Raw genomic sequence first — 26,046 nt, 5'->3', positions numbered from 1 at the left:
TGGGGGACACCAGTGGTGAGAGCACGTGGTCGGGAGACAAATTCTCGCCACGCCACCTGGTAGGAGCGACCTGTCAGGTAGGACGCAATCCAAGCGTGGCCGCGCCGGAGATGCCCAGCTCGGAGAAGGAGAGGAGGATCTGATGTTCACAGTATCAAAGGCAGCCGATAGGTCTAGAAGGATGAGAGCAGAGGAGAGAGAGTTAGCTTTAGCAGTGCGGAGCGCCTCCGTGACACAGAGAAGAGCAGTCTCAGTTGAATGACTAGTCTGAAACCTGACTGATTTGGATCAAGAAGGTCATTCTGAGAGAGATACAGGAAGGCTGGCCAAGGACGGCACGTTCAAGAGTTTTGGAGAGAAAAAAAAAGAAGGGATACTGTCTGTAGTTGTTGACATCGGAGGATCGAGTGTAGGTTTTTTCAGAAGGGGTGCAACTCTCGCTCTCTTGAAGACGGAAGGGCGTAGCCACGGTCAAGATGAGTTGATGAGCGGAGGTGAGGTAAGGAGAGAAGGTCTCCGAAATGGTCTGGAGAGAGAGGAGGGGATAGGCAAGCGGGCAGGTTGTTGGCGGCCGGCCGTCACAAGACGCGAGATTTCATCTGGAGAGAGGGAGAAAGAGTCAAAGCACAGGGTAGGGCAGTGTGAGCAGAACCAGCGGGTCTTTGACTTAGCAAACGAGGATCGGATGTCGTCGACCTTCTTTTCAAAATGGTTGACGAAGTCATCAGCAGAAGAGGGAGGAGAGAGGAGGGGAGGAAGGATCAGGAGGAGAAGATGGCAAAACTTCCTAGGTGAGAGGCAGATGCTTGGAATTTAGAGTGGTAGATGAGTAGTAGACTGTTAGCTCAGCAGCGAACAGAAGAGGAGAATGTAAGAGGAGGGAGTGAAAGGACCAGTCGGCAGGAGGCGAGTTTTCCTCCATTTCCGCTCGGCTCTCCGGAGCCCTGTTCTGTGAGCTCGCAATGAGTCGTCGAGCCACGGAGCAGGAGGGAGGACCGAGCCGGCCTGGAGGATAGGGACATAGAAGTCAAAGGATGCAGAAAGGGAGGAGAGAGGGTTGAGGAGCAGAATCAGGAGATAGGTTGGAGAAGGTTTGAGCAGAGGGAAGATGATAGGATGGAAAGAGAGAGAGTAGCGGGGAGAAGAGCGAAGGTTGCGACGGCCGATACCATCCGAGTGGGGCAGTGTGGGAAGTGTTGGATGAGAGCGAGAGGGAAAAGGATACAAGGTAGTGGTCAGAGACTTGGAGGGAGTTGCAATGAGATTAGTGGAAGAACAGCATCTAGAAAGATGAGGTCAAGCGTATTGCCTGCCTTGTGAGTAGGGGGGGAAGGTGAGAGGGGTGAGTGTCAAAGAGGAGAGGAGTGGAAAGAAGGAGCAGAGAGGAATGAGTCAAAGGTAGACGTGGGAGGTTAAAGTCACCCAGAACTGTGAGAGGTGAGCCATCCTCAGAAAGAACTTATCAGGCGGTCAAGCTCATTGATGAACTCTCCAAGGGAACCTGGAGGGCGATAAATGATAAGGATGTTAAGCTTGAAAGGGCTGGTAACTGTGACAGCATGGATTCAAAGGAGGCGATAGACAGATGGGTCAGGGGAGAAAGAGAGAATGTCCACTTGGAGAGATAGAATCCCAGTGCCAACCACCCCGCTGACCAGAAGCTCTCGGGGTGTGCGAGAACACGTGGGCAGACGAGGAGAGAGCAGTAGGAGTAGCAGTGTTATCAGTGGTAATCCATGTTTCCGTCAGTGCCAAGAAGTCGAGGGACTGGAGGGAAGCATAGGCTGAGATAACTCTGCCTTGTTGGCCGCAGATCGGCAGTCCAGAGGCTGCCTGAGACCTGGAACTCCACGTGGGTCGTTGCGCGCTGGCGACCACCAGGTTAGAGTAGCAGCGGCCACGCGGTGTGAAGCGTTTGTATGGTCTGTGCAGAGAGGAGAGAACAGGGATAGACAGACACATAGTTGACAGGCTACAGAAGAGGCTACGCTAATGCAAAGGAGATTGAATGACAAGTGGACTACACGTCTCGAATGTTCAGAAAGTTAAGCTTACGTTGCAAAAAATCTTATTGACTAAAATGATATAGTACTGCTGGCTGGTGAAATAGGCTAGCTAGCAGTGGCTGCGTTGTTGACTTTGTTTGAAAGTGTAGCTGGCTAGTAACCTCTACTGGCTAGGTAACCTCGACAATTACTCTAGACTACACAATTATCTTGGATACAAAGACGGCTATGTAGCCAGCTAAGATCAAACAAATCAAACTGTTGTACTGTAATGAAATGAAATGTAATACTACCTGTAATACTACCTGTGGAGCAAAGCAGAATGCAACTACTCGCCCAAACCAAACCGGGAAGTGCGTATCGTAGAGGGAGAGGCAATAGAAGTGTTGTTTCTTGTATTATTGTCTTTTGTGTCTTTAGAGGACTGCTTCACCTTAATGCCCCTTTCCCTTTTCTTCTGTCCTTATTTTGTCCCACTTTGTCCCTTCTTTGTCCCTTCTTCTCTTCTGCCAACTAGACACTCCTTGTTAGCTAGCTAGCTTCTTTCAGGAATGTCCCTAGCAACTGCCTAGCAACAGTATAACAACTTAGCTAGCTAAGAAAACTGTATAATTTTATGAAAAATTGTTACTTTTTCAAAAGCCTTTCTTCTTTGTTTGCTGCTTTGTTGGTCTCCTATTCAGTTGCAGTTTTCTTTTGATTTTTTTCGATGTACTTTACTCTAAAAAAACATTTAAATTTCAAATATTGTAGGAGCTCATCTTTTCAGCTGCTGCTGCTTAATTTGGAACTCCGGATATAAGGGGTCAATGGTCATCAAAAAGAAAGGAGGACCAAGGCACTCTTCATATAAAAACGCAGACTTGTTTCGGCTGCATGCCCTTCATCAGGGAGTTTTGAAAAAGTAACAATTTACTTATTGTAACATACTTATTTGTGACGCACTTTCAATCAATGGTGAAATTATTGTACCTCTTGATGTGCCTAATTGTTAAACATCTTAATTGTGTTTTGTATGTACTCTTCATATAATTAATAAAAAATCCTTTATTTGTATGGCATGTTAAAAGGAAACAAAGTTTAAAAAACTCCCTGATGAAGGGCATGCAGCCGAAACAAGTCTGCGTTTTTATATGAAGAGTGCCTTGGTCCTCCTTTCTTTTTGATGACCAATTGACCCCTTATACCAAAGAGCACCTTCTGTCTACCAAAATCTACTGTTGTGTACCTTAGCAGCGCTTCACTTCCTTCTTTTTTTCTACTGTGTTTGTGTATAGTTCAATGCCTGGTGGGGAAGGCTGGTAGTTTCTTCAGAGAGATTTATTTGTGTGTTGTAAATGGGAGGTGTAATACTGGCCAGCTTCCAACGTAGCTCTGCGAACAGAATCCATTATTTGAGTTTGTTTTTACTTGAGCTCAGAAAGAAAAAGATGCAGTCAGTTCAAGTGCTGTTCAGGGGAACAGTGGCGACAATACCCTGGCCTGCTTTCAAGCTTAAGGCACGTAGTGACTTCCAGTCATTGCGCTAACAATAGTTAGCAATTGTGCTAGTGCTGGTTAGCAACTTCCTTCAAACTGCACACAGAGACATAAAAATGTTATCCACAAGTTTATAAAGGGACTCATTGCCAAAATTCCGAAGTATCCCTTTAATGTCAAATAGAACTTACCCTGAATATGGTTACTATGTTCTCAGAACATAAGATATTAAAGTTCTAGAAATGTTTCATGGGAACAATCAAGGCCATGATTGGTGAACCACTAATCCATTCATAGCTCTTTGTCTGTTGGCAAGATTAGGAATAGTCACAAACAGTGCATTTAAAATGTATGATTAGATTGTACATGTTCATTTATACGGTCATTATTATTCAACATGTCCTCACCTGGGATTTGAACTCAACCTCTTGGTTCATGGTACTCCAATCTTCCTGCTACGCCACCAGGTCCGTGTCTGGTATCAGTTCATCTGATTATTCTCATCATGGATTTGATTTATGCTGAAAAAAATAGATAAACACAACATGTAAAGTGTTGGTCCCATGTTTCATGAACTGAAATAAAAGGTCCCAGAAATGTTTGATATGCACAAACAGCTTCTCTCTAATGTTGTGCACAACTTTGTTTACATCCAAGTTAGTAAGTATTTCTCCTTTGCCAAGATAATCCATCCACCTGACAGGTGGTTGCCAAGATGGTGTAGCAGTCGGACGTGTGTTTGTCTTGTCCCATGTAAATAGTCGGTTTTCATCGTTTTTTCCCCGTATATATTTTAATCTCACATTCCACCTACAATTTAAATATACTTTCCTGCAACCCGCCTCACCCAATGTGGTATGGATTTGCTGATGCGCGTGGCTGAATGGAAGCAGGTTCCAAGTCAGCCAGCTTCAGCCCGGTCAATTCCTGCCAGTCTGAACAGCGCGATGTCAACCCAGAGCATATCGGACTGCTTTTTCTCTACCACATCTCCGGATTCCTACCGCAAGCGCTGAACCTTAATACCGGATCATCGCAGCTAGCTAGCTGCTATCCGAGTGGCTACTCCTGGCTAACGTCTCTGTCCCGAAGCAAGCACCAGTTAGCCTGGAGCTAGCCTCGAGCTAGGCCCATCTCCCAGCTAGCCAAAGAGGTCCACCAGCCAATTCTTGGGCTACAATACCTCTTTTGCCAATTGGCCTGGACCCTTTATTGCCGACACAGAGCCCCGCTGATCCATCACAACTGGTCTGCCGACATAACCGTCCGAGGTGGTTTCAACAGGTTCTTCCGTTGCGATGTCGCCGGATGCCCATCTGCTAGCCCCGGCCCGCTAGCTGTCTGAATCGCTATGTCTCCAGCTCGCCTAGCGTAGCAGCGACTATGGAATTGGCTCCCTGACTCATCTAGTGCTACTCATTGGACCCTATGATCACTTGGCTACACATGCCTCTCCCTTATGTCAATATGCCTTGTCTATTGCTGTTTTGGTTAGTGATTATTGTCTTATTTCACTGTAGAGCCCCTAGCCTTGCCCAATATGCCTTAGATAGCGCTTTTGTTACACCCCCCACACATGCGGTGACCTCACCTGGCTTAAAATGGTACCTCTAGAGACAAAACCTCTCTCATCGTCACTCAATGCCTAGATTTATCTCCACTGTACTCACATCCTACCATACCCTTGTCTGTACATTATGCCTTGAATCTATTCTTCCGCGCCCAGAAATCTGCTCCTTTTACTCTCTGTTCCGAACGCTCTAGACGACCAGTTCTTATAGCCTTTAGCCGTACCCTTATCCTGCTCCTCCTCTGTTCCTCTGGTGATGTAGAGGTTAACCCAGGCCCTGCAGCCCCCAGCAACACTCCCATTCCCCAGGCACTCTCATTTGTTGACTTCTGTAACCCTAAAAGCCTTGGTTTCATGCATGTTAACATTAGAAGCCTCCTCCCTAAGTTTGTTTTATTCACTACTTTAGCACACTCGGCCAACCCTGATGTCCTAGCCGTGTCTGACTCATGGCTTAGGAAGGCCACCAAATTCCTGAAATTTCCAACCCTAACTATAAGATCTTCCGACAAGATAGAAATGCCCAAGGGTGCGGAGTTGCAATCTACTGCAGAGATAGCCTGCAGAGTTCTGTCATACTTCCCAGGTCTGTGCCCAAACAATTCGAGCATCTACTTTTAGAAATCCACCTTTCCAGAAACAAGTCTCTCACCGTTGCTGCTTGTTATAGACCCCAGCTGTGCCCTGGACACCATTTGTGAATAGATTGCCCCCCATCTATCTTCAGAGTTCGCACTGTTAGGGGACCTAAACTGGGATATGCTTAACACCCCGGGCCGCCCTACAATCTAAGCTAGATGCCCTCAATCTCACACAAATTATTAAGGAACCTACCAGGTACAAGCCTAAATCCATAACCATGGGCACCCACTTAGATATCATCCTGACCAACTTGACCTCTAAATACACCTCTGCTGTCTTCAACCAGGATCTCAGCAATCACTGCCTCATTGCCTGCGTGCGTGATAGGTCTGTGGTCAAACGACCACCCCTCATCACTGTCAAACGCTCCCTAAAACACTTCAGTGAGCAGGCCTTTCTAATCGACCTGGCCCGGGTATCCTGGAAGGATATTGACCTCTTCCCGTCAGTAGAGGATGCCTGGATATTCTTTAAAAGTGCCTTCCTCACCATCTTAAATAAGCATGCCCATTCAAAAAATGTAGAACCAGGAACAGATATAGCCCTTGGTTCACTCAAGACCTGACTGCCCTTGACCAGCACAAAAACATCCTGTGGCGTACTGCATTAGCATCAAATAGCCCCCGTGATATGCAACTTTTCAGGGAAGTTGAACCAATATACACAAGCAGTTAGGAAAGCTAAGGCTAGCTTTTTCAAACATAAATTTGCATCCTGTAGCACAAACTCAAAAAAGTTCTGGGACACTAAAGTCCATGGAGAATAAGAGCACCTCCTCCCAGCTGCCCACTGCACTGAGGCTAGGAAACACTGTCACCACCGATAAATCCACGATAATTGAGAATTTCAATAAGCATTTTTCTACGGCTGGCCATGCTTTCCACCTGGCTACCCCTACCCCTAAAGCAACTCGCCCAAGCCTCTCCCATTTCTCCTTCATCCAAATCCAGACAGCTGATGTTCTGAAAGAGCTGCAAAATCTGGATCCCTACAAATCAGCCGGGCTAGACAATCTGGACCCTCTCTTTCTAAAATGATATGCCGAAATTGTTGCAACCCCTATGACTAGCCTGTTCAACCTCTCTTTCGTATTGTCTGAGTTCCCCAAAGATTGGAATGCTTCCGGGGTCATCCCCCTCTTCAAAAGGGAGAGACACTCTAGACCCATACTGCTACAGACCTATATCTATCCTACCCTGCCTTTCTTATTTTTATTTTGTAAAAATTTGACCCCCTTTTCTCCTCAATTTTCGTGGTATCCAATCGCTAGTAATTACTATCTTGTCTCATCGCTACAACTCCCGTACGGGCTCGGGAGAGACGAAGGTCGAAAGCCATGCGTCCTCCGAAGCACAACCCAACCAAGCCGCACTGCTTAACACAGCGCGCCTCCAACCCGGAAGCCAGCCGCACCAATGTGTCGGAGGAAACACCGTGCACCTGGCCCCCTTGGTTTGCGCGCACTGCGCCCGGCCCGCCACATTACCCTGCCTTTCTAAGGTCTTCGAAAGCCAAGTTAACAAACAGATCACAGACCATTTCGAATCCCACCGTACCTTCTCCGCTATTCAATCTGGCTTCCGAGCTGGTCATGGGTGCACCTCAGCCACGCTCAAGGTCCTAAACGATATCATAACTTGCCATCGATAAAACACAATACCTTGCAGCCGTATTCATCGACCTGCCCAAGGCTTTCGACTCTGTTAATCACCACATTCTTATCGGCAGACTCAACAGCCTTGGTTTCTCAAATGACTGCCTCGCCTGGTTCACCAACTACTTCTCTGATAGAGTTCAGTGTGTCAAATTGGAGGGCCTGTTGTCCGGACCTCTGGCAGTCTCTATGGGGGTGCCACAGGGCTCAATTCTCGGGCCGACTCTCTTCTCTGTATACATCAATGATGTCGCTCTTGCTGCTGGTGATTCTCTAATCCACCTCCACGCAGACGACACCACTCTGTATAACTTCTGGCCCTTCTTTGGACACTGTGCTAACAAACCTCCAGACGGGCTTCAATGCCATACAACTCTCCTTCCGTTTCCTCCAACTGCTCTTAAATGCAAGTAAAACTAAATGCATGCTCTTCAAACGATCGCTGCCCGCACCTGCCCGCCCGTCCAGCATCACTACTCTGGACGGTTCTGACCTAGAATATGTGAACAACTACAAATGCCTAGGTGTCTGGTTAGACTGTAAACTCTCCTTCCAGACCCACAAGAAGCATCTCCAATCCAAAATTAAATCTATAATCGACTTCCTATTTCGCAACTTAGCATCCTTCACTCATGCTGCCAAACATACCCTCGTAAAACTGACTATCCTACCGATCCTCGACTTCGGCGATGTCATTTACAAAATAGCCTCCAACACTCTACTCAACAAATTGGATGCAGTCTATCACAGTGCCACCCGTTTTGTCACCAAAGCCCCATATACTACCCACCACTGCGATCTGTACGCTCTCGTTGGCTGGCCCTCGCTTCATACTCGTCGCCAAACCCACTGGCTCCAGGTCATCTATAAGTCTTTGCTAGGTAAAGCCCCACCTTATCTCAGTTCACTGGTCACCATAGCAGCACCCACCCACAGCACGTGCTCCAGCAGGTATATTTCACTGATCACCCCCAAAGCCAATTCCTGCTTTGGCCACCTTTCCTTCCAGTTCTCTGCTGGCAATGACTGGAACGAACTGCAAAAATCCCTGAAGCTGGAGACTCTTATCTCCCTCACTAACTTCAAGCACCAGCTGTCAGAGCAGCTCGCAGATCATTGCACCTGTACATAGCCCATCTGTAAATAGCCCATCCAACTACCTCATCCCCATACTGTATTTATTTATTTTGCTCCTTTGCACCCCAGTATCTACTTGCACATTCATCTTCTGCACATCTATCACTACAGTGTTGAATTGCCATATCGTAATTACCTCGCCACTATGGCCTATTTTATTGCCTTACCTCTCTTATCCTACCTCACTTGCACCCACTGTATATATACTTTTTTTCTACTGTATTATTGGACTGTATGTTTGTTTATTCCATGTGTACCTCTGTGTTGCTGTTTGTGTCGAACTGCTTTGCTTTATCATGGCCAGGTCGCAGTTGTAAATGAGAACTTGTTCTCAACTAGCCTACCTGATTAAATAAAGTTGAAATAAAACTTCTTTTTTTAAAGATGCTGGAGGAAACAGGTACAAAAGTATCTATATCCACAGTAAAACGAGTCCTATATCGACATAACCTGAAAGGCTGCTCACGCAAGAAGAAGCCACTGCCCAAAAACGCCATAAAAAAGCCAGACTACGGTTTGCAACTGCTTATGGAACAAAGATCATACTTTTTGGAGAAATGTACTCTGGTTTGATGAAACAAAAATAGAACTGTTTGGCCCTAATGACCATTGTTATGTTTGGCGAAAAAGGGAATGCTTGCAAGCCGAAGAACACCATCCCAACCGTGGAGCACGGGTGGCAGCATCATGTTGTGGGGGTGCGTTGATGCAGGAGAGACTGGTGCACTTCACAAAATAGATGGCATCATGAGGAAAGAAAATTAAGTGGATATATTGAAGCAACATCAAGACATCAGTCAGGAATTAAAGCTTGGTCGCAAATGGTCTTCCAAATGACAATGACCCCAAGCATACTTCCAAAGTTGTGGCAAAATGGCTTAAGACAACAAAGTCAAGGTATTGGAGTGGCCTCACAAAGCCCTGACCTCAATCACATAGAAAATTGTGGGCAGAACTGAAAAAGCGGTGTGAGCAAGGAGGCCTACAAACCTGACTCAGTTACACTAGCTCTGTCAGGAGGAATGGGCCAAAATTCACCCAATTTATTGTGGGAAGCTTGTGGAAGGCTACCCAAACGATTTGAACCCAATTTAAACAATTTAAAGGCAATGCTACCAAATACTAATTGAGTGTATGTAAACTTCTGACCCACTGGGAATGTGATGAAATAAAACACTCTTTTCTATTATTCTGACATTTCACATTCTTAAAATAAAGTGGTGATCCTAACTGACCTAAGACAGGGAATTTTTACTAGGATTAAATGTCAGGAATTGTGAAAAACTCTGCTGTTGTTTTTGTCACACTGCTTTGCTTTATCTTGGCCAGGTCGCAGTTGTAAATGAAAACTTGTTCTCAACTGGCCTACCTGGTTAAATAATGGTGAAATAAAATTTTCAAAATAAAAAGGTGTGGCATATCAAGAAGCTGATTAAACATCCTGATCATTACACAGGTCCACCTTCTGCTTGGGACAATAAAAGACTACTCTAAAATGTGCAGTTTTGTCACAACACAATACCACAAATGTCTCAAGTTGAGGGAGAGTGCAATTGGCATGCTGACTGCAGGAATGTCTCCCAGAGCTGTTGCCAGAGAATTTAATGTTCATTTCTCTACCATAAGCCGCATCCAATGTTGTTTTTGAGAATTTGGCAGTACGTCTAACTCGCCTCAACTGCAGACCACGTGTAACCACGCCAGCCCAGGACCTGCACATCCGTCTTCTTCACCTCCCGGATCGCCTGCGACCAGTCACCCGGACAGCTGATGAAACTGAGGAGTATTTTTCTCTCTAATAAAGCTCTTTTGTGGGGTAACACTCATTTTGATTGGCTGGGCCTGGCTCCCAATTGGGTGGGCCTATGCCCTCCCATGGCTGCGCCCCTGCCCAGTCATGTGAAATCTTTAGATTATGGCCTAATGAATTTATTTCAAATGACTGATTTCTTGTATGAACTGTAACGCAGTAAAATCGTTGAAATTATTGCATGTTGCGTTTATATTTTGTTCAGTATGCTTATTTCAGCAATTGAAGGACTTTCTGTATAGTTGTCAAAGGTTTTAGATTTATTTTATTTTATTTAACTAGGCAAGTCAGTTAAGAACAAATTCTTATTTATAATGATGGCCTAACCCGGACGATGCTGAGCCAATTGTGCGCCACCCTATGAGACTCCCAATCATGGCTGGTTGTGATACAGCTGGAATCGAACTAGGGTCTATAGACACCTCTAGCACTGAGATGCAGTGCCTTAGACCGCTTCACCACTCTGTCTGATAACCAATCCCCCTTGGGCATTTGGCCTAGATGCCCTGGCCCATGAGTGGCAGAGGAGAGGCTATACGCCTTCCCCCTGATCCCGCCGATTCCAGCGACTCTAGTCAGAATCAGGCCACCAGGTTCTTCTGATTGCCCCGAGATGGCCGAGATGCCACTGGTTTAGCACAATACTGTCACTCCAAGTGGGGACAGCATGGGTACTACCTCAGAGGCCGGACCTATTGTCACAGGCGGAGGCACATTGTGGCATCCTAATCCCTCCCACCTGCAGGTGTAGGCCTGGCTGCTGGCCCTTGAAAATGGTCTGGTTTAGATCTTGAGCCCTCTGTTGTTAACATCTAACAGCCAGGGCCCCCTCCATCAACCTATGACACGAGGTGGCGCGTGTTCTGCCAGTGGTGTGGGGAGCAGGGTGTTGCTCCAGAATCTTGCGGCATAAGAACTGTGCTCCAGTTCTTGAGGTCTTTGTTTGATGTTGGCAGGGCTGCAGCCACACCTAACGTATGCGCAGCAGCCATTTCAGCATGTCAGGATGAAGAGCAGGATGGGCCGCTTGGCAGACATCTGCTCAAGGCAAGGTTTCTTAAAGGAGTCCGTTGATTACGCCCCTCGAGCTCCCTCAGTTCCCAAATAGGATTTGGATCTGGTTCTTGGAGTACTATCCATATCTCCCTTCGAACTGTTAGACGCTATAGACTTTAAACATCTTACTCTTAAGACAGCGTTTCTGGTGGCCCTCGCCTCTACCAAGAGAGTTGGCGAGCTTCAAGCTTCACCTTTAAGTAATGAGTGTTATCGTCGATGTCCCGGGTAAAGCGAGCTCTACTCTGCTGCCTAATCCTGCCTTCCTACCAAAGGTCCTGCTCCCAGGTCACGTGAACAAGGAAATGGTGCTAACAGCCTTATCCACCTCCATGCTCCCTGGGGCTCATGATGTTGATGTACACGATCTGTGTCGTGTACATCAACATGTACATGACACAGCAGCCCGATGAGGTCCCGTAGGACACTGGTGAGATCTACCAATGATCTCCTTGTCTGGGAGAATCATGGCCGCAACAATGGGGTCCATGATAGGGTACTGGTCCAGTCCCAACTCCTCGGCCGAAGACATGAAGGTCCAATGCTTTCACTGGCTTGAGACATGGAACCTTGAGTTCACCTTAGCCCAAGTTGACGCAGTTCATTGGAGAACTTGGGAGCACTGAGGAATGTACAGTGCATTCTGAAAGTATTCAGACCCCTTCACTTTTTCCACATTGTTACATTACAGCCTTATTCTAAAATGTATTAAATTGCTTATTCCCTCATCAATCTACACACAATACCCCATAATGACAAAGCAAAAACAGGTTTTTAAGAAATGTTTGCAAATGTATAACAAAAACGTATCACATTTACATAAGTTTTCAGACCCTTTACTCAGTACTTTGTTGAAGCATCTTTGGCAGCGATTACAGCCTCGTGTCTTATTGTCTTATCTTACTCTGACAGAGCTCCAGAGTTTCTCTGTGGAGATGGGAGACCCTTCCAGAAGGACAACCATCTCTGCATCGCTCCACTAATCAGGCCTTTATGGTAGAGTGGCCAGACGGAAGCCACACCTCAATTAAAAGGACATGACAGCTCACTTGGAGTTTGCCAAAAGGCACCTAAAGGACTCTCAGACCATGAGAAACAAGACTCTGGTCTGATGAAACCAAGATTGAACTCTTTGGCCTGAATGCCAAGTGTCACATCTGGAGGAAACCTGGCACCATCCCTACGGTGAAGCATGGTGGTGGCAGCATCATGCTGTGGGGATGTTTTTCAGCAGCAGGGACTGAGAGATTAGTGGAGCGATGCAGAGATGGTTGTCCTTCTGGAAGGGTCTCCCATCTCCACAGAGAAACTCTGGAGCTCTGTCAGAGTGACCATCGGTTCTTGATCACCTCCCTGACCAAGGCCCTTCTCCCCGATTGCTCAGTTTGGAAACAGGATGCACCCGAGCTCAATTTCAAGTCTTATAGCAAAGGGTCTGAATACCTATGTAAATAAGGTATTTCTGTATAAAAAAATAAAAAAAATATTATAAGACTAACGTAACAAAATGTGGAAAAAGTGTTAGGGGTATGAATACTTTCTGAATACACTGTACACTCTGCCCAGGCTGCTGGTTTAATATCTATGGTTTAATATCTAGAGCTCCTGCACAGAGCCCTGACCTCAACCCCATCAAACACCTTTGGGATGAATTGGAACACCAACTGCGAGCCAGGCCTAATCGCCCAACATCAGTGTCCAACCTCACTGATGCTCATGGCTGAATGGAAGCAAGTCCCTGCAGCAATGTTCCACCATCTATTGGAAAGCCTTCCCAGAAGAGTAGAGGCTGTTATAACCGCAAAAGAGGGACCAACTCCATATTAATGCCCATGATTTTGGAATGAGATGTTTGATGAGCAGGTGTCCACATACTTCTGGACATGTAGTGTATGTCTTATAGAACATATAATCTGTATAACACCCCTTTAATACTATATCAGGTGTAAGTACAAAGTAGTTCTGTTCTCAGGGCAATATGTGAATTAAGTAATAATTTATTCTAGGGATATCAGAATATATTTCGGGAAATTCCACTCACAATCCCCAAAAGGTATGGATGTGAGAAGCCAAACTCAACTGCTACAGTAATAGACCGTGTGAGAAGCGGTCCTGAGAACTGACTGGCCAACTCTCGTGAGATTAGTGAGGCGCGAGTTTTGAATCTCACTCCGGAAACAGCTGCAGCTCGAGCCAGTATGAGAGAATGCTAACTAGGATGCGAAGAGCAACGGTGTTTAGCTAGAGAACACCCAATCTCACCTAGCATGGGTAGGCTCGGTACCCAGCCTCAATCTCCAGAGAGAAGAGGCTAGCGTCCAGCTGAAGCTAACAAGCAACGCAATTCGCAGTGAGACAACTAACGTTTAGCCTCGCGCCGTGAACAGGTTGGCCCAAACGGTTCACCCTGCTTCGTAGCACGGTGTCGACCTGTAAGAAAACAGTTAAGACAAAAAAAACACTGCAGAGTACTCCTAGGAGGAGCAAGCTTCACACAAAATGGAATATACTCTACACACTCAATGGAAAAACTCACCTACGGAGTCTTCTACATCCACTTCTCGCTCACTTGCGTTGCGGAGGGAAGATAAGAGGAAGTGATGCTACTCGCATCACACACGTGGTACATAATTACTTTAAAATTAATATCTAACGCATCCTGCCGCCAGGCGAAAGGATAACCAATTGAGTGACTAGCATAGTCCCTCAAGCGAAATAGAACAAAAAGATGATAGCTGAGCATCTCAAAGCAAACTCTTATCTAGAATTTTACCGATTCCCATCTTTCAATGAGAAACACATTTTAATTAGATCAGATAAGTGTGTTGTAACTGTTTCCAGATAATTACATAAACATACTGTGCCAACAGCACTAATGACGAACACCCTAACCACTGTCCTGGGAGAGTACAATTAGGCCATGTCCAAAAGAAACCATAAACAACTTGATAGGTGTAAGCAATAGGGTCAGCTCTGTTAAAAGTACACTCAAGAAAAACCTGTATTGATCATAGTGATTCAGGAGTATCATTAAAACAGGTTAATATGCCCCACGAACATTAGAAAACAATAAGTAAGTAAATAAAATCAATGATGAGAGAATAGTCTAACTGATAACTGAAACATACATGGTGGCATAGCAGGACGATCTGAATACCATGAACCAAGAGTTTGTGAGTTCAAATCACAGGTGAGAACATGTGGAATAATAATGACTGTATAAATGAACATGCACAATGTAATCATGTATGTCAAATATGTAAGTTCAAAACACTATGTTAAAAGCACTGTGAGTTCCTAGCCTTGACAACAAGACAAAGGAGATTATTGTGGACTACAGGAAAAAGAGGACCGAGCACCCCCCCCTCCCTCCATTCTCATTGACAGGGGCTGCAGTGGAGCAGGTTGAGAGCTTCAAGTTCCTTACTGTCCACATCACCAACAAACTAACATGGTCCAAGCACACTAAGACAGCCGTGAAGAGGGCACGACAAAACCTATTCCCCCTCAGGAGACTGAAAAGATTTGGGATGGGTCCTCAGATCCTCTAAAGGTTCTACAGCTGCACCATCGAGAGCATGCTGACGGGTTGCATCACTGCCTGGTATGGCAACTGCTCGGCCTCCAACCGCAAGGCACTACAGAGGGTAGAGGTCGACCGATTAATCGGAATGGCCGATTAATCAGTTTTCAAGTTTTCATAACAATCGGAAATCGGTATTTTTGGGCGCCGATTTTTTTCCCCCCACCTTTATTTCATCTTTATTTAACTAGGCAAGTCAGTTAAGAACACGGTCTTATTTTCAATGACGGCCTAGGAACCACTGCCTGAACGAGGAACGACAGATTTTTAACCTTGTCAGCTCGGGGGATTCAATCTTGCAACCTTACAGTTAACTAGTCCAATGCTCTAACACTGATTACATTGCACTCCACGAGGAGCCTGCCTGTGCCGCGAATGCAGTAAGCTAAGGTAAATTGCTAGCTAGCATTAAACTTATCTTATAAAAAACAATCAATCAATGACTGTCATTGCTCCAATGTGTACTTAACCATAAACATCAATGCCTTTCTTAAAATCAATACACAAGTATATATTTTTAAACCTGCATATTTAGSTAAAATAAATCCAGGTTAGCAGGCAATATTAACCAGGTGAAATTGTGTCATTTCTCTTGCGTTCATTGCACACAGAGTCAGGGTATATGCAACAGTTTGGGCCGCCTGGCTCTTTGCRAACTAATTTGCCAGAATTTTACGTAATTATGACATAACATTGAAAGTTGTGCAATGTAACAGGAATATTTAGACTCATGGATGACACCTGTTAGATAAAATACGGAACGGAATAAACGTTTTGTTTTCGAGGTGATAGTTTCCGGATTAGTCAAAGGTATATGGTTTAGAGAGAAATTGTCGACGCGTTATAATTCCTGTAATAACTTGCGGCTGAACTTGAAAGGGGTTCCTTCGTTATTTTACCGTTCATGTCTTCCATGGAGAATGTCTTGATCTACTTCAAATAAGGTCTGTGTTTCGTGCAGGCTTAAACCGCCTCGACGTTTTGATACCCGTGTAAATCTCACTAGGATAAGGTAACGTTTGTCAACATATTTTCATAAATCCACTCTACAAAAAAAATGATCTTCGCTTATATTTAGCCAATATTGATCAGAGTTACCTTGTCCTATGGATATCTACACAGTTATAAAATTGGCAAGGTGGTGTAAGCCTACACGAAACACAGACCTTATTTTAAGTGAATCTAAAAATATCCTATGGAATAAATGAAGGAACCACTTTTCAGATTTTGCTAGAAGGTGTCATGGGAATTATGACTCGCGCTTTGGTCGTCAATTCTTACCATGCCCATTATTAAAATAGGATTTCCTGCATATAGAAATGACAGTTTTTGTTTTCAACGTTCATCACAGGTAACTTAAACTCTATTTTTATTCAAACAGTTGAGAGTATTTGTCTCCTAAGCAGACTCTTCAGTATCATTGTCACTTCAGAGCTGTGTGTGTGTATGTGTATTTATGTATTATATTAAGTTAAAATAAAAGTGTTCATTGTTCATTCAGTATTGTTGCAATTGTCATTATTACAAAAATGTGTGTGTGTATATGATATATATATAAGACTTTTTTTTTTATAGAAATCGGCCGATTAATCGGTATCGGCTTTTTTTGTCCTCCAATAATCGGTATCGGTATCGGCGTTGAAAAATTATAATCGGTCGACCTCTAACAGAGGGTAGTGCGAATGGCCCAGTACATCACTGGGGCCAAGCTTCCTGCCATCCAGGACCTCTATACCAGGTGGTGTCAGAGGAAGGCCCTAAAAATTGTCAAAGACTCCAGCCACCCTAGTCATAGACTGTTCTCTCTGCTACCTCACGACAAGTGGTACCAGAGCGTCAAGTCTAGGTCCAAGAGGCTTCTAAACAGCTTTTACCCCCAAGCCATACGACTCCTGAACATCTAGTCAAATGGCTACCCAGACTATCTGCAGTGCCCCCCCCACCCCCTCTTTACACCACTGCTACTCTTGGTTGTCATCTATGCATAGTCACTTTAATAACTACCTACATGTACATACTACCTCATATAACTGGTGCCTCCGCACATTGACTCTGTATCGGTACTCCCCCTGTATATAGTCTCGCTATTGTTATTTCACTGCTGCTCTTTAATTACTTGTTACTTTTATCTCTTATTCTTATCTGTATTTTTTTTTTACTGCATTGTTGGTCAGGGGCTCGTAAGTAAGCATTTCACTGTTGTATTCGGCGCATGTGACTAATACAACTACATTTTATTTTTGATTTTATTTGAATACAAAAATAGCAGTGAATGGATCGATCAGTGATTTTACAAATCAGGGCCTTGATGGGCTTGGCAACAGTAACAAAGTGTGATGTGTAATTACTTATTTTGGGGGAGGGGGGACTTTTCTTTCTTTGAGACAATCAGGTGACATCCTGACAGCTGATACGCCGAAATGAAACCCATGAAATGTGTCTACAACATTAATATCTTACATTCTGAGAAAATGGCAACTCTCAGAAAACTGGACACATGAATTTTCTTGCAACATCCCATGAAGTGTGTCTAGAACATTGATATTGTATATTCTGCAGTGGTGGAAAAAGTACACAATTGTTATACTTGAGTAAAAGTAAAGATACCTTAATAGAAAATGACTCAAGTTAATGTGAAAGTCACCCAGTAAAATCCTGCTTTAGTAAAAGTCTAAAAGTATTTTGTTTGAAATATACTTAAGTATCAAAAGTAAATGTAACTGCTAACATATACTTAAGTATCAAATGTAAAAGTATAAATCATTTAAAATGACTTATATTAAGCAAACCAGACGGCACCATTTTCTTGTTTTTTTTATTTACAGATAGCCAGGGGCACACTCCAACACTCAGACATAATTTACAAACGGCTCATGTTTAGTGAGGCAGTGAGGATGACCAGGGACGTTCTCTTGATAATTGTGTGAATTCGTCAATTTTCCTGTCCTGCTACGAGTACTTTTCGGTGTCAGGGAAAATGTATGGAGTAAAGAGTACAGCATTTCTTTAAGAATGTTGTGCAGGGAAAGTTGTGAGAAGAAAAAAAATAGTAAAGTAAATGACAGATACCCCCCAAAAATGTTTTACTTTACTTTACACCACTGATATTCTGAGAACATGACAATCATGTTCTGTGTATGTTTGGCAGAACGTTGATGGAATATTTTTCTAATCCTCAGAAAACTGGACACATGAATGTTCTTGCAACGTCCCATAAAACGCATTTGGAACATTAATATAGAGAACATTGTAACCACGTTCTGCCTGACATGAAGAGGGACTTTTAACTTTAACATAACTTTAACACCAAAACATGCTAAAAGGGTTCTCAGAAGGTTTTTGCTAAAAGAGAGAATGTTTCCCTCACGGAAAATTGGACACTCAAACATTAAGGGAACATTAGGTTAACATTACAAAAACGTTTTCTCTCCGTAGAATTGTTAGCTGGGTATCCCAAGAATCTGGTCAACCAGTGCAACATGGCGCCTCCCCAATCCCCCCAGCTGGCTGTTTGGGCCCTGTTTGGGGTGGTCTCCTGACAACTGACCCCCCTCATCCCTCGCATACACCACCAGCTCCACCCCTCCTGCTGCTAGACTTGGACATGACTGCCACACTGAAAGACAGCCAGATAGATACATTTTACAAGTTGCACAGTGTAAAGTTTATATTCTAACACAGTGTTTGCACAAACCATGTAAACAAAGAGGGGATCATGGTAGCCTTAATTTCTACATGGACACTTTAAACCTCTATAGTACATTGGTAGCGATAGTAGTAGTGCTGTAATAGTAGTAATAGTACAGACTTTGTTGTCTGTTCAGATACACTGCATTATGTGTGGCTGATAACATGTGGTGGTTGTTTGGAGGTTTCCAGTGTGATGATGTAAGGCCACTTACTCCTTACTTTCTCTGGACATGAGAATGTCCCCAACAACATCTGGAACTCATTGTGACACACAGAATGATGGGGCCTTTTCCTTTGATTCAGTTGAAGCTCAAGGCCAGGGGAGTGAGAGTGATCTATTTCCTGTGGCTGGATTTGTGAATGAAGAGGAGACAAAAAGGGGAGCGCACCAGACCCAGTGATACAGTAGACTACAGAGACAGTTTGAATGGATTCAATTCACTTCGGTTGTTGTTAGCCATTTACTTTGCCTGCCTTCCCAACAGTATCTCTGTAACCAAATATGTCTGGGTGTGTGGGTATTTGCCTTTCTCTCCCATCTCTAAATGTACAATTGTACTGTATTTAGAATGTATATTCCATTCTGAGGATACAATTGGAATACAAATATTTTATCCCTTAAATGTTGTGCCCTGCAAAACCCTAGTGGATTGCTGCTCTTAGTTGCTCTTTGATCAGGGAGGATGGGGCCCCTCTCAAGAAGCGAGAGGGGACACAAAAAGGACTGACGGGGAGTCATCCAAGTCCTGTCCTTTTAATAATAATTGTATTTTTCAGTATTCCAACAATAACAATTATGTGGTAGCACTGAGATGTCCTGCCTCCCCCAGTCTCTGGGTCCGGTGAAACAACATTGTGTAAAGACAATAGCAGCCTGGGATAGTAGTATAGGCCTAGACTCATAAAGGGTGCCATTGTTTCTAAGACATCCAAAAAATAGAGAGGAAGTAGATTCAGGAACAAAGAAAATGTGAAAAGAAAATCCCGGCAGTGTGGGACTGTGTTCTATTTAGATTTGGAGGTTCAGGAACCGGGAGGAATGTGGAGAGCCCAAGTGAGCAACAGAGAAATATTTCTTCCAATGGAGGCTGTTTTTTTTAAAGGAATGGGTTATTATAGTTGGCCAGTTAAAGCCCTTAAATAGCCATGACATCATGACTGGGGCTGGTGCTGGAGGGGAGAGACAATGGAGGGTTTGTGCCCGAAGAACTCTAGAGAGCTTTGGGGGGTTTGGGGAGAGTCGGAGGACGGCTAGAGTGGGGGGTTAGAAGCCACATCTGGTCTCTACCTGCCCTATTCAAACGCGGAGTGGGAATCAAGTGTTCCAAACTGTATTTGGAGACATTTTACTGGTGGCTACACTGAGCTCAAGTTCGGTACAAGGTGCAAGGCTTTGCTCATATATGTACTGTGCACCTTCATATTTATGAAATATGCCTTATGAAACATTCTTTCTAAGTACTGTATAACACATTCACTATACTTATGAAATGTGTTTGACGTCAATATTACAATTGAATAGCGGAAACATTTGAGTCTGAAGCCTCAGAAAGTAGGCTACGAAAAAAATGACAAACTCAGCGCTGGTATATTGGAAAAGATTTGAATGTTTGTGAATGACTAATACCATGAAGTGCAGTAGTATCATGTGTAATCTATCTGACGCTCTGCTTTGGTTGATCTTCTATAATCAGTCATAATGTTTGGTATTCCAAATGGTAGTAATTGGCATTGAACTTAATATGCACCATAAATTAATCAATGTCTACCTCACAAAGTAGATATGCATTACAAACAATCTATTATGTTTCACTGATTATATTTTCACTAAGCCGTGTCTCAGCTCCACCACATGAAGTCAGTCAGTCAATGACATCAACTCAACAGCTGTCTCCCAGAGCTGCGCTTATAAAAACTGATCATATTACTCCCAAATGTTATAGCGTGTGACCTTAGCATGCACCCCCTCAGTGTATCCTATCTATAAATGCTAAATTTACTCAGATGGAGTCAAGAGTGTTTTAATGTGCCTCTTTGGCTGGGGGCGCTTTCTCTTTGTCAAGTGGGCCGTGTCAATGACATTGTAAAAAGTGTGAAACAAATAGCATTGAATTTAACTGAATTTTTTCCCCCACTGTTTGTTGAACACTCTGCCTCATACTTGTGTCCTGAGTTAGAGGAGCAGTAAAACAGAGACTCTCACTAACAACCAGTGTCTACACCATAATAACAACTTCATTGATAGTGTTCAGATGCTGTTTTTGAATGTGAATCGATTATATAAATCGTTTACAAACTTTGAAATAATCAAGACAAACACCCATCTGAGATCAGAACTAGAAGGTAACTCTAGTTGATATTAGCCCAAACGGCCACAGAAGCCTTCACCACTAGTGAAACCCTAATAGGCTTACCTCATAATCTCTGTCATCACCCTCTGTTAAGACCTCTAAGGCCTTTTCTGTGTGCCTATTGGGCATAACGATTATACCATGTTAAATTCTATGTTGAAAAGTCTGCATCTTTTGCCCGCAATGATAAAATGTTATTTTCTCTCACAGTGATATGTTCTGTCCCCTTTCCCTTACAGATTACTCTGGCGCTGATAAGACTGGGCCAGGGGTCCCTGGTGGGGTGGACTCAGAGTATGGCCCTGACGGCCTATCAGGAAAACTAGGTAGGATCATAAAAAAAGTAACATTACTACAGTTAATTGCATTAGACTGAGTCTTATTTCATGATTTTCGAATCCATCTCTCCTTTTCCCAAAGTTCGTCCCCGTTTCACCCAGCCTGCTAAAATGAGGAAGCGTGTGATCGCCCGGCCCGTCGGGAGTTCTGTGCGGCTGAAGTGTACGGCCAGCGGTAACCCTCGGCCAGACATCGTGTGGCTGAAGGACGACAGGCCACTGACGGAGAGTGAGGTGGGCGAGGGGCGCCAGAAGAAGTGGACCCTGAGCCTGAGGAACCTGACCCCGGAGAACAGCGGCAGGTACACCTGCAGGGTCTCCAACCGAGCCGGAGAAATCAACGCCACCTACAAAGTGGAGGTTATACGTAAGTATCAGAGAGTCACAGAGGTCAGAGTCATAAATACACTTAACGAGCCAGTCCACCTGGAAAGATCTCATAACTAATGTATGTGGTAGACTCCTCAGGGGAAGGAACCAGATAATAATGTAGTATATATCACAGTCCTTCAGACCGAGTTCTATGGATGTTGTGATAATGATAATTTTTGGCTATCATGGATGGAAATAAATCTGGTCAACATTGATACAATTGCCACGTAATCGTAGTAATGTTGGGTCTGGATTTGAGGTGGAACCACAACCTTTTGGAGATCCTTTCTCTCTGATCTAACTTAGTCAGACTGCTGAGTTTGATCAGTACGTTTTAACTCACATCCCTGTTCCATGGATGAATGTTACTCGTGTCCCTGTTCCATGGATGAATGTTACTCGTATCCCTGTTCCATGGATGAATGTTACTCGAATCCCTGTTCCATGGATGAATGTTTCCTCGTATCATGCTCCATGGTGAATGTTACTCGTATCCCTGTTTCATGATGAATGTTACTCGTATCCTTGCTCCATGGATGAATGTTACTCGTATCCCTGTTCCATGGATGAATGTTACTTGTATCCCTGTTCCATGGATGAATTGTTACTCGTATCCCCGTTCCATGGAATGAATGTTACTCGTATCCCTGCTCCATGGATGAATGTTACTCGTATCCCTGCTCCTTGGTAATGTTACTCGTATCCCTGCTCCATGGATGAATGTTACTCGTAACCCTGTTCATGGATGAATGTGACTCGTATCCCTGCTCCATGGATGAATGTTACTCGTACCCCTGTTCCATGGATGAATGTTACTCGTATCCCTGTTTCATGGATGAATGTTACTCGTGTCCCTGTTCCATGGATGAATGTTACTCGTATCCCTGTTCCATGGATGAATGTTACTCGTATCCTTGCTCCATGGATGAATGTTACTCGTATCCCTGTTCCATGGATGAATGTTACTCGTATCCCTGCTCCATGGATGAATGTTACTCGTGTCCCTGTTCCATGGATGAATGTTACTCGTAATCCCTGTTCCATGGATGAATGTTACTCGTATCCTTGCTCCATGGATGAATGTTACTTGTATCCCTGTTCCATGGATGAATGTTACTCGAATCCCTGCTCCTGGATGATGTTACTCGTGTCCCTGTTCCATGGATGAATGTTACTCGTATCCCTGTTCCATGGATGAATGTTACTCGTATCCTTGCTCCATGGGATGAATGTTACTCGTATCCCTTGTCACATGGATGAATGTTACTCGTATCCCTGTTCCATGGATGAATGTTACTCGTATCCTTGCTCCATGGATGAATGTTACTCGTATCCCTGTTCCATGGATGAATGTTACTCGTATTCCGTTGCTCCATGGATGAATGTTACTCGTCCCTGTCCATGGATGAATGTTACTGTATCCCTGTTCCATGGATGAATGTTACTCGTATCCCTCGTTCCATGGATGAATGTTACTCGTATCCCTGCTCCATGGAGAAATGTTATCGTATCCCCTGCTCCATGGATGAATGTTACTCGTAACCCTGCTCCATGGATGAATGTTACTCGTATCCCTGCTCCATGGATGAATGTTACTCGTATCCCTGCTCCATGGATGAATGTGCTCGTCTAATCATGAAGATGAGAAGCGTATTGACTGCAGGTCTGAGAATGAGTGTTGTGTTCCGGTGTGTGGGGTGAGGAGGTGGTGGCTGCTAAACCCCAAGCCCCTCCAATCTGGAGCTGATTAAGGTCCAGCTCCCCCCCCCCCCCCCCCCCCCACACACACACACACACACACGGGACGTGTGTGCAGTACAACCAGGAGCAGAGAGAGGGGAAACTAATCACATGTGCTATTTCTCTCTCCCTCTCTAATAACTTTATGGACATCTACGCTGGTTCAGGCAAAGAGTCAGCCATGTGGGAAATGTGGGATGGCTGTGACAGTTTGTCCATTATGTCTCTCTGCAGAGCGGACCAACTCCAAGCCCATCCTGACAGGCACTCACCCGGTCAACACCACAGTGGACTACGGTGGGACTACCTCATTCCAGTGCAAAGTGAGGAGCGATGTCAAACCCGTCATCCAGTGGCTCAAGCGTGTGGAGTCCAACGAGGAGAGTCGGTACAACTCCACCATTGAGGTGGGCGACCATCACTTCGTGGTGTTGCCCACGGGAGAGGTGTGGTCACGCCCTGATGGCTCCTACCTCAACAAGCTGCTCATCACCCGTGCCAAGGAGGAGGACTCTGGCATGTACATCTGTCTGGGTGCCAACACCATGGGCTACAGCTTCCGCAGCGCCTTCCTCACCGTTCTGCCAGGTAATACCAGTGCCAGGCTGCCTGCCCTCTAGTACATCATACCCCCCATAAACTCTTACCTGGCCTCCCAAAATTCCAACTTTCAAAATATTTCCCATTGTACACACAAACTCCTCTGTTTCCAGTTTTCTTCTTCCACAGGTTCTTGTGAGTTTTGTATTGGTGAACAATGTAGTATTGACCCACTGCAGTGATTTCGAGTGCTGAGCGATAAGTGCTTTGTGAGGTCGGTTCAGTATCGGTTCGATTATTAAAAAGATAGTCATGTTTTTTGATTTCGGTTTAGCAAATGTTTTTTTTACGTTAATTGCACTATGCATTATGTGGGTTGAAAAAAAAAAGTTCCATGATGGTAGTGACTGCCCATTTACTGCTTATCTGATTTATCTCTACAGAAACTGAGCATTGAGCTCACAAAAAAAACAAAATTTAAATAATTGAACCGACCAAAATATAGGTTAATCGCTCAGCACTATTAATTTCTCTACCAAGACTCTCTCAGCATGTGTAGCTACTTCTTTGTTCAACGTTATTGTTTAGAATGATTCACTCCATGTTGACTGATCCTTCTTTTTTGGGGGGCCCTCTCCTCCTGCAGACACCAAGCCACCCATCACCCCGATGTTCACCCCAGCCTCCAGCCCCCTCCCCTGGCCTGTCATCATTGGCATCCCTGCTGGCATGGTGTTCATCTTTGGTACAGTGCTGCTGTGGTTCTGCCAGAGTAAAAAGCACTGTTCCCCAACCAGCACTGCGTCTGCCCAGGTCCTGCAGGCCTCCCACCGGCTGCCCTACCGGGAGAGGGACAGGAGCTTTGTGGCCCCTTCCTCCAGCCCAGAGAAGGACTGCCTAGGCTCCATAAACTATGAGGAGTATCTGGCTCAGCAGCAGCTTCTCCTCACTCAAGGGGGCTCTGCCCTCCCCCCCAAAATATACCCCAAAATCTACAATGACATCCACACTCACACACACTCCCACGTGGACGGGAAGGTGCACCAGCACATTCACTTTCAGTGTTAGCCATGTGCCAAATGTTGTCCCCCTCTGCGCATCTGAAGGATTGCATCGTAAAGCGAAGGTCTGAGCTTTGGACTGAACCTCAGAGAACAGCTCTCTGGTTAAACACATGTGGGGCTGCTCTTTGAACTGTTACCTTGCCTGTGCTGGATCTTGATCTAACTGGACATTATAATGATCATTCAGTACTGTACATCAGTGAAATTAAGGTGATGGTACATGAGCAGTTTTAGCAGTTAGTGCATAAATGGCTGCCCTAGTGATTTCTCAACTAAAATAACATTTTCCAATGACAATGTATGGTTTTTACTGTACCTGCAAACCTGCCTGGTCCTTGGTGCTACTTTTTTTCATATCAAAACCACTGAACCCTGATGTGCACTTAAATCACCAAAAGATTCTGCAATGCATTAAAGGCAGCTATTCAGACTTACTGAGAGTGCATATCCATCAGTAAATACATAAATAATCCATCATTAACTTGTTTACCCATATCAACTAACCAACAAGGATTAGGGTCAGTTTCAACCTTTACCTCATGTTGAGTACAAGGTACAGTACTTAAGCTCTGCTAGGTGATGTTGAAGGCGGTATGGAATACAATACAAAAGGGCTGGTATTACGCTCATACTCAGGTAGCCCCTTTGATTTTTGTAAATGTTTATTGTTCAAATGCACATCCATTTAACCCTGACCACTATTGATGTGCCATCAATAATCCTGTTTTTCAATCACAAAGGCAATATGATAGCATTTATTTAATATTTGAATCATGTCCATATCAAAGACTGCAAATAGAATATTGTTCCAATGTTGACTGGACTCGCTTAATATCATTGCCAGAATCCAAACGTTAACACCACTAGCTTTTTGTGTTTTGTAGAATCCTTGCAAATATCCCGTGTTGCATTTAATACATAGTCTGCAGTCTAATTCAACCACATTTTAGATGTAGTCATGGAGACAATCTATTTTTAAAAGTCAGGCATTTAAGATGTATTTTGATTTTTTCT

General features: G+C 44.4%; 1 protein-coding gene across 1 annotated transcript in view; it reads left to right on the top strand.

Moving 5' to 3' along the window:
- Positions 1-25,125, top strand: part of LOC111968675 (fibroblast growth factor receptor-like 1) — a 56,593-nt gene extending 31,468 nt beyond the window's left edge. Inside the window, exons 4-7 of the mRNA XM_023994450.2 lie at positions 21,218-21,304; positions 21,399-21,683; positions 23,663-24,016; positions 24,615-25,125. Of these exons, the coding sequence (XP_023850218.1) occupies positions 21,218-21,304; positions 21,399-21,683; positions 23,663-24,016; positions 24,615-25,036 (1,148 nt within the window). The 3' untranslated portion in view covers positions 25,037-25,125. The remainder of the gene's footprint in view (positions 1-21,217; positions 21,305-21,398; positions 21,684-23,662; positions 24,017-24,614) is intronic.
- The last annotated feature ends 921 nt before the right edge of the window (positions 25,126-26,046 follow it).

The sequence above is a fragment of the Salvelinus sp. IW2-2015 genome, linkage group LG9 (assembly GCF_002910315.2).
Source record: "Salvelinus sp. IW2-2015 linkage group LG9, ASM291031v2, whole genome shotgun sequence".
In the NCBI taxonomy this organism is placed as follows: Eukaryota; Metazoa; Chordata; class Actinopteri; order Salmoniformes; family Salmonidae; genus Salvelinus; species Salvelinus sp. IW2-2015.
Note: the sequence above shows the minus strand (reverse complement) of the source record. Positions and strands in the feature narration are given on the sequence as shown.